Source organism: Schistocerca nitens, chromosome 6 (assembly GCF_023898315.1).
Source record: "Schistocerca nitens isolate TAMUIC-IGC-003100 chromosome 6, iqSchNite1.1, whole genome shotgun sequence".
In the NCBI taxonomy this organism is placed as follows: domain Eukaryota; kingdom Metazoa; phylum Arthropoda; class Insecta; order Orthoptera; family Acrididae; genus Schistocerca; species Schistocerca nitens.
The window spans coordinates 49,742,598-49,760,843 of record NC_064619.1 but is presented as its reverse complement, the minus strand read 5'-3'; the positions used below and the strand labels follow the sequence as shown (position 1 = coordinate 49,760,843).

Here is an 18,246-nt window from a genome sequence, read left to right as displayed (position 1 = left end):
TTTACGTTCCCAGTAGTGTCGTTGTCAAATCTTAACAAGTACCACTGCAGAAGCGTCCGTTAAAGAGCAATCGACAAAGTTGAATTAAAATCCAAGTCAACCGGAGAAACGCTTTGTTTCACTTAAACTCTTCATCTGTCGTCAATCGCAAGAAACGATTGGTAGTAGGAATTACAAGTGAGTACTTCCTGTTGGGCAGCATTTTATATGACGTTTGTTGTCGAATACATTTTATGAGGCCGGCCGCGGTGGTCTCGCGGTTCTAGGCGCGCAGTCCGGAACCGTGCGACTGCTGCGGTCGCAGGTTCGAATCCTGCCTCGGGCATGGATGTGTGTGATGTCCTTAGGTTAGTTAGGTTTAAGTAGTTCTAAGTTCTAGGGGACTGATGACCACAGCAGTTGAGTCCCATAGTGCTCAGAGCCATTTGAACCATTTTGAACCATTTTATGAGCACGATTACGTCGCCGTTTAAACGCATGCCGACATTTCACTTTTTATCAGAAGTGTGGTGTTTATATCAAAGAGAATTTCTCTGGGCCATTCAAAATTATTTTTAACTAGTATTACTACCATTTAGACTCATACGTCTTTCGCCTGTTTTGGTACAGTGTTCCTTTTCTTCCTACGTTGCGCCAATGTCACATCTCTTCTGCACATTGCAATTCTCATCACCAGCAATATTTCTCCCCCATTGTCGATATACCATTCCCTTGAATAGCCTGTCCTGCACGCATTGAACTATCTCACCAACATATCTCACCTTCCGTTCCGTCGTTCTGCGGCAACGATCCAACAAGGTTCCCATTGGTCATCTTCAGATGACAACTAGGAAACTTGTTGAAACGTTTCCTTGACTCGGCTGACAAGCCGACTACCCGACTCATCCAGATTCGCCGAGAAAGCCTAAACTCTCCTGTGGCATTCTTTCTCTTTCCCCTTGTACTGTTTTTGTCAATTTGTTCGGCAGTTGTTACAGCCAGACAAATAAATAATAATAAAATGAGAGAACTATATATCAAGAAGTATCAAAGAAATTTTCTGGGAGACACCACAAAAATCTGACTCAGTCTCGAAAAGACACACAGCGTGTAGTTCGCACACGTGAAAAGAATAGGGGTACTTTCACGAATGAAATCAACATACAGGGTGACAATTATTGAACTACATGAAATAAAATCGTCATAACTTCTGAACGGTTTGCGTTGGGACGTTCAAACTGCACTGTTGGCCGCGGCGAATGATGGGAATTAATACGGTTTGGCTGAGCGATGAAGCCCACTTTCATTTGGATAGGTTGGTCAATAAGCAAAACTGGCGCATGTGGGGGACTGAGAATCCGCATTTCGCGATCGAGAAGTCTCTTCACCCCGTCTGTTTCGCAGTGGATTAGTTGTATTAACAGTTATGGCGGTTACTTTTGAGATAATAAAACAGTTTACTTATTTTTTCCCATCTGTCTCATTTTAATTTGACTAGCCCTAATATGTGAGATATTAACCATTTTAGTGTACTGGAGATTTTTAAGTGTCCCGATAATGTATAAACGAGACCAGGAATAAAGGACGGCCAACCAGATGCAAAAAAATATTGGTTTTCATAAAACCTTGACCATGGTTTCGACGGATCTAAACCCGTCTTCTTCAGAAGAACAGACCTTTGGCTCGTTCAAATCAATAACATGTCAAATAACTGCAAGCTGCTGGCAACTCCCTCCCCCTCCCGTCGTTTTGAATCTCGCAGTCGCACGTAGTGCGAGAGAGTTGCTAGCTGCCTGCACGAATTTCATATGTTATTGTTTCGAATGAGCCAAAGGTCTTTCCTTCTGAAAATGACGTGTTTAGATCCGTCGAAACCGTGGCCAGGGCTATATAAAAACCACCTTTTCTTTCCTTTCTTTCCAACTGGATGGCCGTCCTTTATTCCTGCTGCTGTGGACCGTTGCTGTAGTGCAGCCATGTTCAAAATATTGTGTACTGCTGGCCATTAAAATTGCTGCACCAAGAAGAAATGCAGATGATAAACGGGTATTCTTGGACTACTAGAACTACTAGAACTGACATGTGATTACATTTTCACGCAATTTGGGTGCATAGATCCTGAGAAATCGGTACCCATAGCAACCACCTCTGGCCGTAATAACGGCCTTGATACTCCTGGGGATTGAATCAAACAGAGCTTGGATGGCGTGTACAGGTACAGCTGCCCATACAGCTTCAACACAGTTCATCAAGAGTAGTGACTGGCGTATTGTGACGAGCCAGTTGCTCGGCCACCATTGACCAGACGTTTTCAATTGGTAAGAGATCTGGAGACTGTGCTGACCAGGGCAGCAGTCGAACATTTTCTGTATCCAGAGAGGCCCGTACAGGACCTGCAACATGCGGTCATGCATTATCCTGCTGAAATGGAGTGTTTCGCAGGGATCGAATGAAGGGTAGAGCCACGGGTCGTAACACATCTGAAATGTAACGTCCACTGTTCAAAGTGCCGTCAATGCGAACAAGAGGTGACCGAGAATTGTAACCAATGGCCCTCCATACCATCACGCCGGGTGATACGCCAGTATGGCGATGACGAAAACATGCTTCCAATGTGCGTTCACCGCGATTTCGCCAAACACGGATGCGACAATCATGATGCTGTAAACAGAACCTGGATTCGTCCGAAAAAATAACGTTTTGCCATTCGTGCACCCAGGTTCGTCGTTGAGTACACCATCTCAGGCGCTCCTGTCTGTGATGCAGCGTCAGGGGTAACCGCAGCCATTGTCTCCGAGCTGATAGTCCACGCTGCTGCAAACGTCGTCGAACTGTTCGTGCAGATGGTTGTTGTCTTGCAAACGTCCCCATCTGTTGACTCAGGGATCGAGACGTGGCCGCACGATCCGTTACAGCCATGCGGATAAGATGCCTGTCATCTCGACTGCTAGTGATACGAGGCCGTCGGGATCCAGCACAGCGTTCCGTATTACCTTCCTGAACCCACCGATTCCATATTCTGCTAACAATCATTGGATCTCGATCAACGCGAGCAGCAATGGCGCGATACGATAATCCGCAATCGCGATAGGCTACAATCCGACCTTTAGCAAAGTCCGAAACGTAATGGTACGCATTTGTCCTCCTTACACGAGGCATCACAACAACGTTTCACCAGGCAACGCCGGTCAACTGCTGTTTGTGTATGAGGAATCGGTTGGAAACTTTCCTCATGTCAGCGTGTTGTAGGTGTCGCCGCGGGCGCCAACCTTGTGTGAATGCTCTGAAAAGCTAATCATTTGCATATCACAACATCTTCTTCCTGTCGGTTAAATTTCGCGTCTGTAGCACGTCATCTTCGTGGTGTAGCAATTTTAATGGCCAGTAGTTTATTACCCATTTTAGTGTACTGGAGATTTTTAAGTGTCCTGCTAATGTATAGACGAGAGCAGGAATGAAGGACAGCGAAAGAGATGAAAAAAAAAAAGTGATTTTCATAAAACCTTGACCACGGCTTCGACGGATCTAAACCCGTTTTCTTCAGAAGAACAGACCTTTGGCTCGTTCAAAACAACAACATGTCAAATAAATGCAAGCTGTTAGCAGCTCCCTCCCACTCCCGTCGGTTTGAATCTCGCAGTCGCACGTAGTGCGAGGGAGTTGCTAGCTGCCTGCAGTAATTTGACATGTTATTCTTTCGAATGAGTCAAAGGTCTTTCCTTCTGAAAAAGACGTGTTTAGATCCGTCTAAACCGTGGTCAAGGTTATATGAAAATCACCTTTTTTCTTTTTTTTTCCCAACTGATTGGCCGTCCTTTATTGCTTCTGCTGTGTGACCGTTGCAGCCATGGTCAAAATATTGTATAATCGAGAGACGGGATTTCAGCAGGAAAATCGGGGCAGTCCCGACTACATCGGAACACCTAGCAAGCCAGTTTGTATCGCCGTGCGCGTAAAGTGTAGGCTGAGATGCGCGCTCTGACCTGGAGGCAATGTGGCTCGTGCAGTGGGTACGACTTGGTGCCGAACTCGCGTCCACACAGGTAGCACACCACTGTGCGGGGGCGGCCCGGCGCCCTCGGGGCGGCGGGGGCGTTTGCGGCTGCGGTGGCTGCCGCGGGGGCGGCCACGGGGGCGGACGCAGAGGAGGCTGGTGCTGGTGCGACGGTGACGGTGGCGGTGGAGGCGGCCGGCTGCGGGCCGGGGGACTTGTCAGGCGCGGGGGCGGCGGCGGAGCTCTGCTGCTGCTGCTGCTGCTGCTGGGCTGTCGAGGCAGAGCTGCGGAAGTTGATGGGCATCGGCTTCCGCACAGAGCTCTTGGGCGGCTGCGGCGGCGCCTGGGCCTGCGGCTGCGGCTGCTGGGCCTGCGAAACGACAGACACACACGCGTCTACCACGAGGCTCAAGAGGCGACAGCAGCTTCAGAGAGCAGGGCTGCTGGACCATCAGCGCCCTTACACCAGATAAACACAGATGACTAATTTTTAAAATCGATCGAGGAGCTCTAAGGCCAAACAAGCACAGCACACTGACACAGCGCATTTAAAACAGCGTACTGACCTAAAAGAGGTCATATTGTTGTTGTGGTCTTCAGTCCTGAGACTGGTTTGATGCAGCTCTCCATGCTACCCTACCCTGTGCAAGCTTCTTCATCTCCCAGTACCTACTGCAACCTACATCCTTCTGAATCTGTTTAGTGTAATCATCTCTTGGTCTCCCTCTACGATTTTTACCCTCCACGCTGCCCTCAAAATACTAAATTGGTGATCCCTCGACGCCTCAGAATATGCCCTACCAACCGATCCCTTCTTCTAATCAAGTTGTGCCACAAACTCCTCTTCTCAGCGATTCTATTCAGTACCTCCTCATTAGCTACGTAATCCACCCATCTAATCAAATGGTTCAAATGGCTCTGAGCACTATGGGACTTAACAGCTATGGTCATCAGTCCCCTAGAACTTAGAACTACTTAAACCTAACTAACCTAAGGACATCACACAACACCCAGCCATCACGAGGCAGAGAAAATCCCTGACCCCGCCGGGAATCGAAACCGGGAACCCGGGCGTGGGAAGCGAGAACGCTACCGCACGACCACGAGATGCGGGCTCCATCTAATCTTCAGCATTCCTCTGTAGCACCACATTTCGAAAGCTTCTATTCTCTTCTTGTCCAAACTATTTATCGTCCATGTATCACTTCCATACATGGCTACACTCCATACAAATACTTTCAGAAACGACTTACTCACACTTAAATCTATACTCGATGTTAACAAATTTCTCTTCTTCAGAAACGCTTTCCTTGCCATTGCCAGTCTACATTTTATATCCTCTCTACTTCGACCATCGTCAGTTATTTTGCTCCTCAAATAGGAAAACTCCTTTACTACTTTAAGTGTCTCATTTCCTAAACTAATTCCCTCAGCATCACCCGACTTAATCTGACTACATTCCACTATCCTCGTTTTGCTTTTGTTGATGTTCATCTTATATCCTCCTTTCAAGATACTGTCCATATCTTCCAAGTCCTTTGCTGTCTCTGACAGAATTACAATGTCATCGGCGAACCTCAAAGTTTTTATTTCTTCTCCATGGATTTTAATACCTACACCGAATTTTTCTTTTGTTTCCTTTACTGCTTGCTCAATATACAGATTGAATAACATCGGGGAGAGGCTACAACCCTGTCTTACTCCCTTTCCAACCACTGCTCCCGTGTCATGCCCCTCGACTCTTATAACTGCCATCTGGTTTCTGTACAAGTTGTAAATAGCCTTTCGCTCCCTGTGTTTTACCCCTGACACCTTCAGAATTTGAAAGAGAGTGTTCCAGTCAACATTGTCAAAAGCTTACTCTAAGTCTACAAATGCTAGGAACGTAGCTTTGCCTTTCCTTAATCTTTCTTCTAAGATAAGTCGTAAGGTCAGTATTGCCTCACGTGTTCCAATATTTCTACGGAAGTCATACAAAACAATAAAACGAAAGCAAATAAAAACAACGCAGAGAAACTGCTGGTAAAGTCCATGATACACACAAGAACAAATGTGTTTTAAAAGAGACTACATCATTGTGGGTGGAGAAATAATCGATGACGCGGCCACTCTGTAAGAGGCTAAAATCTGCCTCAACGTATTTTGGGAAAGTGACAAGACAACATTAAAAAAAAAGCCAGTATGTTCCATCAGAATGGTCCGAATAAAATGAACTCTGTTTCGTCTTCAGTTACATTCAGTATTTTTTTGGTTGAAGCGTTCAGTTTATCCTCCAATGAAAGACGAGAATAAAAAAGTAGTACTTCTGCTTCAGGCGCGTTATACTCTTGTCGTAAGAGTCACTACTGAAGAAAAAATCAGGTCAGTTAAGTTTGCTAGACTGCTCAATCCTCATCTTCTACAACATAAAAGGGAGGTAGCACGCTGTGATAAAGAGTACAGTCAAATCCTGACCAAGTGCTCTGAAGTTGTTAACTACGAAATAACATAAATTCAATTTTGGTCAGATAATATCAAATATACAGGGTGTTTCCCAATTCATGTTACACACTTTTAGAGGTTATAGAGGGCACTAAGCAGATCAAGTTTCACACAGTAACCCATGCCCGGAAATGTTATCCTACGACGTTACAGAGCGTCGAAGTTACAGGCGCATATATATATATATATATATATATATATATATATATATATATATATATATATACCGGCGCCTGTAACTTTGAAATTTATAAGCGAAAATTGTTCTGACACCTCTGACTGTAGAATACATGTATTTGTACTGTTGTTGCCAAGATTGTTGGGCTGCCAAAGGAAAAAAAAATCCCTAGTAAACACGGGCTCTAAAATGCCCACTGTAAGAGGTATGAGCAGTCCATGTTCACTGTACATTTTTTCTTGTTGTGGTCCATACTACCGACTCTGAATGTTACCCACCCTGCAATCTTAGAAACAACAGTACCAATACATCTATTCCACTGTCGGAGGTCTCAGAACGGTTTTAGGTTATAACTTTGGACTCGTTCGTTTCCGGTACAGGGACCCCTACCTCAAATTGATATACTTATCCTTCTCCATCATCCTAGCAAGTCTGTAACATCATCACAGAGTCACCCCGTGTGTACATACACTTACAGGCGCCGGCGGATATAATTCTGATGCTTTGTAGCCTCGTTGGCTGTCGTTTCCGGACATGGGTTCCATGTGAAACTTGATGTGCTAAGTGCCTTCTACAGCCTCTACAAGTGTGTAACATGAACTGCGAAAGGCCCTGGAGATGCAAAGTCACTGACTATAGAAGAAGTTTAGGGAATTCCAAATATCTTGAAGAACAGTGAAGCCTCTCAATGAGATGCAATCAATGTAGAGCTCTGAAAGTGAATAGTAAGAACTTGACGATCGATTTGACATATGTGCTAAGGAAATTTTGGGAAAAGCTGTGGTTTCCAGCAGATTTAGCAGTAGCCAAAATATACCCTTTTCACAAAAATAAAAATATGCCAGAATCTGAGAACTACACAAGAATACAGGGAATACTAGTAGTACGAGGGCTGACTCAAAAGTAATGCCTCCACCTTCGTGGCTCTTCAACAGTTGGCAGCATTGGTATGCGACAGGTACTGGCTTGTTCCGTAGCCTCTTCTCTACAGCTCCAGTTGGCGGGAAGCCTTAGCAATGAACGGCTGTGTTGTTACAGTGTACATTATGGAATCCTGCGCAGACGGTCGGTTATGCGATTTAAGCAATGTGCAGTCACTGAATTCTTGACATCAGAAGGTGTCACCCCAAAGGAGATTTTTTTAATGGTAAGGTCTTATGGGACCAAACTACTGAGGTCATCGGTCCCTAAGCTTACGCACTACTTAATCTAAGTTAAACTAACCTACGCTAAGGACAACAACACACCCATGCCCGAGGGAGGACTCGAACCTCCGACGAGGGGAGCCGCGCGGACCGTGACAAAGCGCTTCAAACTGCGCGGCTACCCCGAGCGGAACAAAGTACTGTGCGTCGTTGGGCTAGTAAGTTTAAAGATGTTGGGGCGTGAACGACTGACCTGTATGATAAACAAAACAACGCAGATGGTGTTATCCATGTTGATTTCCTTGATCATGGAACAACAATAAATTCAGAGCGTTACATCACAACGGCTGCGAACTCTGAAACGACGGCTAACAAGGGTCCGAAAGGAAAGGGGAAATGTTTTCTTGCAGCGTGACAATGCCAAACCACACACTCCACGTGCCACCACGGTAGAACTACCGAGCGAGGTGGCGCAGTGGTTAGACACTGGACTCGCATTCGGGAGGACGGCGGTTCAATCCCGCGTCCGGCCATCCTGATTTAGGTTTTCCGTGATTTCCCTAAATCGCTCCAGGCAAATGCCGGGATGGTTCCTTTCAAAGGGCACGGCCGACTTCCTTCCCCGTCCTTCCCTAATCCGATGAGACCGATGACCTCGCTGTCTGGTCTCCTTCCCCAAACCAGCCAACCAACCGACGGTAGAACTTCAGAGACTGAATCTCACCACTGTACGGCATCCTCCATACAGTCCAGATTTAGCACCGTCTGACTTCCATGTGTTCCCGATAATGAAAGACGATCTGCGGGACATCATTATGCTTCTGATAAAGACGTTGAGAGAATTGTGAGACTGTGGTTGCGGAAACAGTGTGTCGACTGGTTCCGTGACGGCTTCAGAAAACTTGTTCATCGTTGGCAGAAATGTATACAATTGGCTGGTGATTATGTAGAAAAGTGAATATTGGCAATTATAAGATCACATTCTAAGGATTATTTCTGCGTTTGATTTATTAAAATATTCCCATCCAAACCCAATTAACCAGGTTGGATTAATAGAAGAGATAGACATGATCCAGCGAAAAGCAGCGCGATTCGTCATGGGGACATTTAGTCAGCGCGAGAGCGTTACGGAGATGCTGAACAAGCTCCAGTGGCGGACACTTCAAGAAAGGCGTTACGCAATACGGAGAGGTTTATTATCGAAATTACGAGAGAGCACATTCCGGGAAGAGATGGGCAACATATTACTACCGCCCACATATATCTCGCGTAATGATCACAACGAAAAGATCCGAGAAATTAGAGCAAATACGGAGACTTACAAGCAGTCGTTCTTCCCACGCACAATTCGTGAATGGAACAGGGAAGGGGGGATCAGATAGTGGTACAATAAGTACCCTCCGCCACACACCGTAAGGTGGCTCGCGGAGTATAGATGTAGATGTAGATGTAGATGTAGAAGGTGGAGGCACTACTTTTCATTCAACCCTCGCATTCAAGAGTACAGTTTAATCAACTGAAAATGCAAAGACAGACAATCCGTATTGATCTTGCTGTTTCGTAATGTAAACAGCAAATGGTACTTAGAAATGCAAGGAGTAAGCCGAATACACGTGAAGTGTAAAACAAAAGAAGACAAATAGTTTACGTGCTGTTTGTAGGTAACAAACACGCATATCGCAGGTTTACACGCATATCGCAGGTTTTTAGAAACAGCATCCATTTAGAAACAGTACATGTACAAGCACAGCACCAAAACTATTGCACCCTGGTCTGACAGACAGAGGTAATTGTAACAACTATAGAGGAATATCTCTCTTGAGCATTGCTGGAAAGGCGTGTGCAAGGATAATCCTGAAGAGACTGGAAACCTTGGCTGCTCGGATCCACCCCGAGTCACAGTGTGGATTTCGAACTGGCAGATCCACAAGTGACATGATATTCACCTCGCGCCAACTACAAGAGAAGTGCCGTGAACACAAAGTGCCATCATATGTGGCTTTTTTGTTGACCTTAACAAAGCCTTTGACACCGTCAGTAGGGAGGGACTCTACAGCATATTGGAAAAAATTGGATGTCCCCCAACTTTGCTGTCTTTAATAAGATCTTTTCACGACAATATGCGTGGCTCTTTAATCTTCGATGGCAGTACATCTAAACCATTCAGTATGAACTGTGGCGTAAGACAAGGCTATGTGTTGGCACCTACACTTTTTGGAATTTTCCTCTCGGGTCTGCTCCAAGTGGCTTTCGAGAATTGCAATGTTAGAGTACATCTGCATACTAGGAAAGATGGAAGGCTTTTCAATGTCAGCCTTCTGAAGAGTAAGACAAAGCGCTACGAGATAGTCGCTCGTGAACTCCTGTATGCTGATGCTGCTGCAATTGTTGCGAACTCCGCGGAAGAGCTGCAAGAGCTAGTATCAAGATTTAGTCACGCATGCCACCTATTCTCGATGAGTGTAAACGGCAGTAAGATCGTAATCATGGTTCAGGGTGCTAACACAAAGCCGAATATCACACTAGATGGCACTACTCTGCAAGTCGTAGATAACTTCTGCTATCTTGGATCTACTATAGAATCAAACATGTCTGTTGACAAGGAAATTGAAGCTCGCATTGGAAGAGCTGCAACAACTTTTGGCAAACTCTCTACAAGTGTTTGGGAAAACAACAAACTCTCTTTGACCACCAAAATTCATGTATATCAAACTTGCGTCCTTAGCATCCTTTTGTATACATCGGAAACATGGACTACCTATGCCAAACAAGAACGTCGCCTTAATGCTTTCCACATGCGGTGCCTGAGACCCATGCTCGGAGTAACGTGGAAGGACCGAGTGACCAACGAAGCAGTGCTATCTAAAACTAACTGCAAGAGTACTTCAGCTATCTTGAAACAGAGTCCGCTGGCTGGGACACGTCCACCGTATGGATCCTGACAGATTACGACATGTGATGCTTGGAGAGATCTATATAGCCAAAAGACCTGTATGACGTCCTGTATTGAGGTTCAAGGACTCCTGTAAACAAGATATGGAGAGCTTTAGAATCGACACAAACAGATGGGAGGCACGGGCTACCATGAGACCAGAGTGGCGTGATGATATATCATCTGGAATGTCGAAGCATGATGAAGGCTTGTTAGACAGATTAAGACAGAAAAAGCTTCGCAATGCTACCACTGCTCCTGCCTCAGCAGCCAGATACACTTGTGACAATTGCGGCAAGAGATGCCGTGCTGCCATTGGCTTGACAAGTCATATGAAAAAATGCAACCCATGAACATACAGACACTGCAACAATCATCTACCAAGATGTCGTGGTCTATATATATGGTCTGACTTTTAAGACAAAATCACAGATCTCCCAGAGATGTGATATGTGGTACTGGCAGTGATGCTAACTCGGTGTGGCACATTGCAATTGTTGCTGGAAGAAGTCACACGAAGGAAACGCATGACCTAAATTCCTGCATAAATAGCGGACGCCAGGATAGATCAGTCCCTACTATTGACTGCTCATGTTTTGACTGTAGTAAGTCTAAACGTATATAACATCAAAAAATGCTTCTTCTGTTCGTCTGCCGATGATTTTGAGGTTACCGTTTCTCTGGCTCCTGGTGGTACACTGTTTCGGCCACGGTGTGGTTCGTAACACGTATGCCACCAACACAGGGCGCCTTCCGCAGAAGGCGTTGGCCTACGCGCGGCTCTGGCGAAACCTTCAGCGGGCCAGTAGAGTGAGTGACCTGTTTCGACAGCGAGCGACTTTACCTCGGAACTTACGTTAGCTTATTACTGTATGGAACGTTCACGTTTTTCAGACTTGATTCAGTTTATCTCTGTTTCACCACCTCTGTGTGTCTGTCTTTGTAGAATACTGTGTCAGTAAAAGAAATGGATACTACGCTGCTCTCCAAAAGTTAAGGAAGAGCTACACAAAGGATGAATGAATGTACGCGAGCATGTGGCCTTAGGTTCCCTAGCCGTGGACAGAAGCGTTACGCGACAAAATTAGTAAAACAATGGGAGAATAAAAATTTTTCTATCTTCAAAACAATTAGCGTTACCGGAAGTGTCGCCAACCGCCAGCCGGGGAGCCTAAACATTTCAACACCGTTATTGGATCAGGCAGAATAGCACCTCGCCGCTCTTAACAGAGACTGGGAGGAACTCAGCGGAAAATGGTTGGAACAGCGCAGACAGAACTGCCTTCGTTACTTCCGTAGAACTACACAAGAGACACTAGGCAGGGCGCAACAACGACTAGCGAGACTGACTAACAATAAGCACTAAAGACCCTGTACAAATTCTGTAAGCAAATGCAGCGGAACTGAGAACCGCTGACAACTCGGGAAGAGCAAAATCAATTCGGTCATTACGAATGACGTCATACAGCAGAGCCTCTCCTCGGCGACATAAATACTCCACACCCACTAGCGTTTGGCACTTGTTCATTAGCATCGATGGCGTTCATCAGATGCCCCCCATACAACCTCAGTTACGCAAATTTCCCTTAACCAATACCGCGGTACGATCGCGTCCGCATTGTTACTTTCTGGCAGGAAGGGCTCTCAACAAGGGAAGTGTCCAGGCGTCTCGGAGTGAACCGAAGTGATGTTTGAACATGGTGGAGATATAGAGAGACAGAAACTGTCGATGACATGCCTCGCTCAAGCTGCCCGAGGGTTACTACTGCAGTGGCTGACCGCTGCCTACGGATTATGTCTCGGAGGAACCCTGACAGCAACGCCACCATGTTGAATAATGCTTTTCGTGCAGCCACGGGACTTCATGTTACGACTCAAACTGTGCGCTATAGGCTGCATGATGCGGAACTTCACTCGCGACGTCCACGACGAGGTCCATCTTTGGAACCAAGACACCATGCAGCGTGGTACAGATGGGCCCAACAACATGCCGAATGGACCGCTGAGGATTGGCATCACGTTCTCTTCACCGATGAGTGTCGCATATGCCTTCAACCAGGAAACGCCGGAGACGTGTTTGGAGGCAACCCTGTCAGGATGAACGCCTTGGACACACTGTCTAGCGAGTGCAACGAGGTGGATGTTCCCTGCTGGTTTGGGGTGGCATTATGTGGGGCCGACGTACGCCGCTGGTGGTCATGGAAGGCGCCATAACGGCTGTACGATATGTGAATGCCATCCTCCGACCGATAGTGCAACCATATCGGTAGCATATTGGCGAGGCATTCGCCCCCATCGTGCACATCTCGTGAATGACTTCCTTCAGGATAACGACATCGCTCGACTAGAGTGGCCAGCATGTTCTCCAGACATGAACCCTATTGAACATGCCTGAGATAGACTGAAAATGGCTGTTTATGGACGAAGTGACCCACCAATCACACTGTGGGATCTACGTCCAATCGCCGTTGATGAGTGGGGCAATCTGGACCAATAGTGCCTTGATGAACTTGTGGATAGTATGCCACGACGAATACAGGCATGCATCAATGCAAGAGGACGTGCTACTGGGTATTAGAGGCACCGGTGTGTACAGCAATCGGGCCACCACCTGTGAAGGTCTCGCTGTATGGTGGTACAATATACAATGTGTGGTTTTCATGAGCAATATAAAGGGCGGAAATGATGTTAATGTTGATCTCTATTCCAATTTTCTGTACAAGTTCCGGATCTCTTGGAACCGAGGTAATGCAAAACTTCTTTTAATGTGTGTATGTACGTATTTGAAGTCAAGCGGTAGGAGCCAAATCAGGAGTCTCCAGTATGATAAAGAAAGTATGGAAAAAGAGAATCAAAAATTGGGAATTTATTATTTAACGTATTTTGTGGTGGAAATTACTCTATTTGCCAGGGAAGTTGTAATTATTGGTGTGTATGTACCCACGAATGCTACAAGAGACCAGGAGGAAGATACTTTCTGGACAACCCTCAGGGAGACTACAGTAAAAATCCCGAGGAGGAAGAAACTGATTATCATGGGGATATGAACGGAGGAGTAGGAATCAGAGAATCATGTACAATAGTGGGAAAACATGGAGAGACAGAATATAATGACAATGGAGAACGATTGACTGAAATTTGTGAACAGTTTGATCTGAAAATTACCAACACATTTTTTATACACAAGGATATTCATAAGATTAGAGAAATTCGTTCTGTAATAGATTATATTACCATTAGACAGACAAGTAGTTTCAAGGCAGCAGATGTTAGATGTTATAGAGGAGCGCAGTGCGGACCATTACCTAGCAAAAACGAAGAGTGTTTGGCCATGGAAGAATGCAAAGAATGATACTAACAACACTAAAACGAACTGTGCTGAGAAAGCTCAAAATCTGCATCTCAGTATCAAAATGAAAGCACACGAACATTCTTTGCTGCCAGAATGGAAAGGACATTGGAAGAATCATTTGAAGGAAGTACAGAGGATATATATGAATACATAAAAACCAATGTTATAAATATAGCAACAGAGGTGCTGGGCATAAGGGGATACAGCCACAGCTGTACAGTATAATGGTGGTCGGAGGAAATACCGGTGGAATTAAAGAAAAGAGGAACGCATTCAACCAATGGTTGAATGATATATCGGAAGCAACAAACAATCTACAAGAGAAAGAAGAATGAAGTGATGAACAAAATAAGGATCGTAAAGAATGAAGAGTGCGAAAGGATAATGTGACAATGTCAATAGCAAACTAGGATTTGGGAGAGCGAAAGAAGAATGATCAGTATTAAACGGGATTCGAGAAGAGATGAAAGCCAAAACCAATCTTCAGCTGATAACACCAAAGGAATGGGAAGAATATTCCCGGAAATTATTAAGTGAGGACAGAGGAGAATATCTGCAGGAAGGAACAGTGGAAGCAAAGGAGAAGGAATGAAAGGAGATCCAAATTTTAGAAAGTGAGGTGAGTAAGTTATTAAGAACAGGGAAGAATGGTAAGTCTCGAGGCAGTACCAATCTGGAGTCCTTAAAATATGGTAGTGACAAAATTGTGAAACTAACATGGTTATTCAATAAAATGTGACATGGAGATTAAGTACTCAAGGAAATGAAGCTGGGATATATTAATACCATATGTAACATAGGACATCGCAAAAGCTGCTCCAACTATCGAGGAATTTGTGATATAAGCACATTAATGAGAACTTCTTGGTAAAATAATTATATATAAGCTCTTAATAAATTTTAAAACCCAGGAAGAACAATGCGGCTTCACAGCTGGTAGATATTGCGTAAATCATATTTTCACATTACTACAGGAACATAGAGGAAAATCAGAAAACATACGATTAAATTGATGGATTTAGAAAAAGCATGTGATACTGTCCGAGAAAAGTACTTTGGAGAGCATTACATATGGCGAACATAAAGGGTCCTTTAATTAAAATAATGCAAAAAGTACATAAAGATAACATATGTCAAGAGAGAAATGGTAATACACTTTCACAGAAATTTAGAACAGGCTAGGGTCTTTTGCAAAGCTGTCCAATGTTACCAATGTTATTTGAAATCTGTATAGACATAAGTCTTAAGATATGGTCTTGTAAATGCAATGGGATGCGGCTAGAAATTAATGATGGAGTTTATTTACATCACCTACTATTTGCTGATGATGAAGTAGTTATAGCACAAGGCAAGGAGGATGCAAATTATATATGTAATCAGTTAGCAATGGAATAGTGAAACTGGGGATTGAAGATTAATTATCAGAAAACAGAAAACCTCACTAATGAGGAAGATGACGTATACTTAGAGGGAAAGAATTAAGGCAACACTTTCTGTTATTTGGGGCCCTTTAGGAGATGGAGGAAAAATCAGAGGTAGAAATTAATAAAAAAAAAAACATGGAAAGAAGGTCATTGGGATGCTCAACTCAATCTTATGGAGCAGAAATGTAATAAACCGAACCAAAAGAATCGTACACCAATCGATACAAGAGAGTTTAGTTATGTAAGAAGTGGAGGCATGGACTACTAATCTTAACACTCAAAAAAAAAAAAAAAACTGCAGAGATTTCTTGAGAAAATCAGCAAGAATTTCTCGAAAAGAGAAAATAAGAAACGAAGAAATAAGAAAGAGAATGGAAGTAAGAGAAAGAATATATGACGTGGTGGATGTAAGGAAGTTACAATGGTACAGGCAGGTACGAAGAATGGAAGAAGTGTGATAGAGAAAATGATCCTGGAATGGGAACCAGAGGGCTCCAAGCACTATGGGACTTAACATCTGAGGTAATCAGTCCCCTAGACTTAGAACTACTTAAACCTAACTAACCTAAGGACATCACACACATCCATGCCCGAGGCAGGATTCGAACCTGCGACAGTAGCGGTCACGCTCTTCCGGACTGTAGCGCCTAGCACAGCTCGGCCACTCTGGCCGGCCGGGTAAATAGTTACGGTACTTTTTCATGATAAAAGTTCCGATTTACAGGGATATAGTCCTAATTATTATTACAGTCTCCACTTCAGTAGTATTTACGATAAATGTGTTTGATAAATGTATATCTTACTGGTAATTTGCAAGAAACGGTGCACATCGAAGTCGCGGCCTCATTGCGAGCGGTGTATATCGAATGCTCGGCTCTCGAAGCGGGAATTATGGATATTGTTTTCTGGTGTGACAACGCAACGTCACGTGAGGGTAAATATTTCAGTTTTTATATTTTCAGAACTTACGACCGTCTGGTAAATCTCTCTCCAGTGAGACTCTCCCAATTTTCCGAAAAGACGTGTCAAAAGTGCTTCCCGGATATGGGGTAAAAGAAATGGTGGCTACACCAGACACAGTGTTGTGCACGACAGTGATATACCTGATCAGAGATGTAAGTGGTATTATCCATTCCTTTAATAAATTGCAGTGAGTGAAAAAACAGCTGTTAGTCTTTCTTTTTTAATGACTTCGACGTTCGTATTTTGTCGTCTCTCTTGTCAACATCTCGATGGTCGAGCGTTCGACACTTACCGCTCGTAGTGAGGAGCGATTTCGATGTGTACCGTTTCTTGGAAATCACCAAGCTGTCTTATTTGTTTCAAAATATGGCCAAGGACACGACGTTACAGTCGTATTGTTGTGTAAATCGTTCGACGCAAATTAACTGCAACACTGAGCAAAGCTGACGGCTAGTATACCAACTCCAGTTTCATCCCGACTACTTTCTACAGTCTATATACTACACTACGTGAAAAGGAAACAGTCATAAAACCGACGAAGGCAAAGTACGATTTAGCTCGGTGAGGATACCTGTTGGTGCCTGGCAGGCGGGTGGCTGTGGAGGCGCTCGGGCTGCTCGTGGCGGCCGCACGTGGTGCAGGGCTGCGGCACCGCCCCCGCCCCCGCCCGCGCCTCCTCCGCCTCCCCCGCGGGAGCGGGCCGCCTGCGAGCCGCAGGCACCTTCAGCTGCTGCTTCTTGGCCGGCTGGCGGCGCGGCGTGGGCGGCGCGGTGCCGCTGCTGGTGCCATCGTCTTCGTCGGTGTGCGCGGAGCGGCCCGCAGCTGGCTGCTGCCGCCCCCGGCGCGCCACCCCCGCCGCCGCCGCTGCCCCCGCGAACCTGCGCGACTTGCCGCCGCGGCCGTCTCCGGGCGACGCGCCGTTCCGCTTGGCCGCGTCGGCCGGCGCGCCCGCGCACAGGCTGGAGATGGAGAGCAGCGCCTTACGCGTCAGCGTCATGTCGATCTTACCCAGCAGCGCGATGTCGAGGATGCGCGGTCTGTCCAGGGTGGCCGTCTGCGGCCGCGGGCTGGGCAGTCGCTCCGGCGGCGCCCGCTGCGCCGCCCCCACGTCCAGCTTCAGCGTGGTCGGCCTCTTCTGCTGATTCTGGCTCTTCAGCTTGGGCCACGACGGCGGCGGGGGTCCGTGGCCGCCGCCTTTGCCTCCCGCGTGCATCTGGTCTATGCATGCCACGTCCGCGGTCGAGTAGTTATTCGCTATGGGAGACACGACCCCGTCGCTCGGGCGCTGGGTCGCGATCTGCGGCCTCTCGCTTACGATCTGGTAAGCGCGCGGAGACTTGGAGTGCCTGTCTTTCAGTTCCCACTTCATCCGGTCCGCTTCTTTAACCTCCTGCTCCGGCGAGCGCCCTAGCAATTCCTTCCTCCGTGGACCCGGTTCGTTCGTTTTCCCGGAAATGTCTTCCGTCGTCTTTCGTTCGCCTGAGCTCGCCGCTGGCACACACGTTCACTCGCGTGCGTGCGGCGCGGCAGTCGTGTACCGACTGCCGGTGGGACGTGTGCGCCGCAGTTGGCGCGCAGCTACCGGTTTGTGGGGGAAGGCGGTGACGTCACCGCAGACCGGGGTGGTGCTACGGGGCGCCGGCGGGCGAGAACAGCGCAGCGAAAAACCGCTGCAGCCTTTGTTGCGATGCGCCAAAGGTCAAGGCTTCACCGGCTTCCTGTAGCCTGTCTAAAATAAACACGCTCCTCCGTGCATATTAGTTTAAAAGCGGAGTTAACAGGTGTATATTTAATGAGG

The 18,246-nt window shown here is 46.1% G+C and overlaps 1 protein-coding gene across 1 annotated transcript in view; it reads right to left on the bottom strand.

Moving 5' to 3' along the window:
- The window catches only part of LOC126263226 (zinc finger protein 474-like), a 276,840-nt gene extending 258,826 nt beyond the window's left edge, over positions 1-18,014 (bottom strand). Inside the window, exons 1-2 of the mRNA XM_049960310.1 lie at positions 17,020-18,014; positions 3,963-4,343 (exon numbers count right to left, since the gene is read on the bottom strand). Coding sequence (XP_049816267.1) covers positions 3,963-4,343; positions 17,020-17,817 — 1,179 coding nt within the window. The 5' untranslated portion in view covers positions 17,818-18,014. The remainder of the gene's footprint in view (positions 1-3,962; positions 4,344-17,019) is intronic.
- Positions 18,015-18,246: the final 232 nt, after the last annotated feature.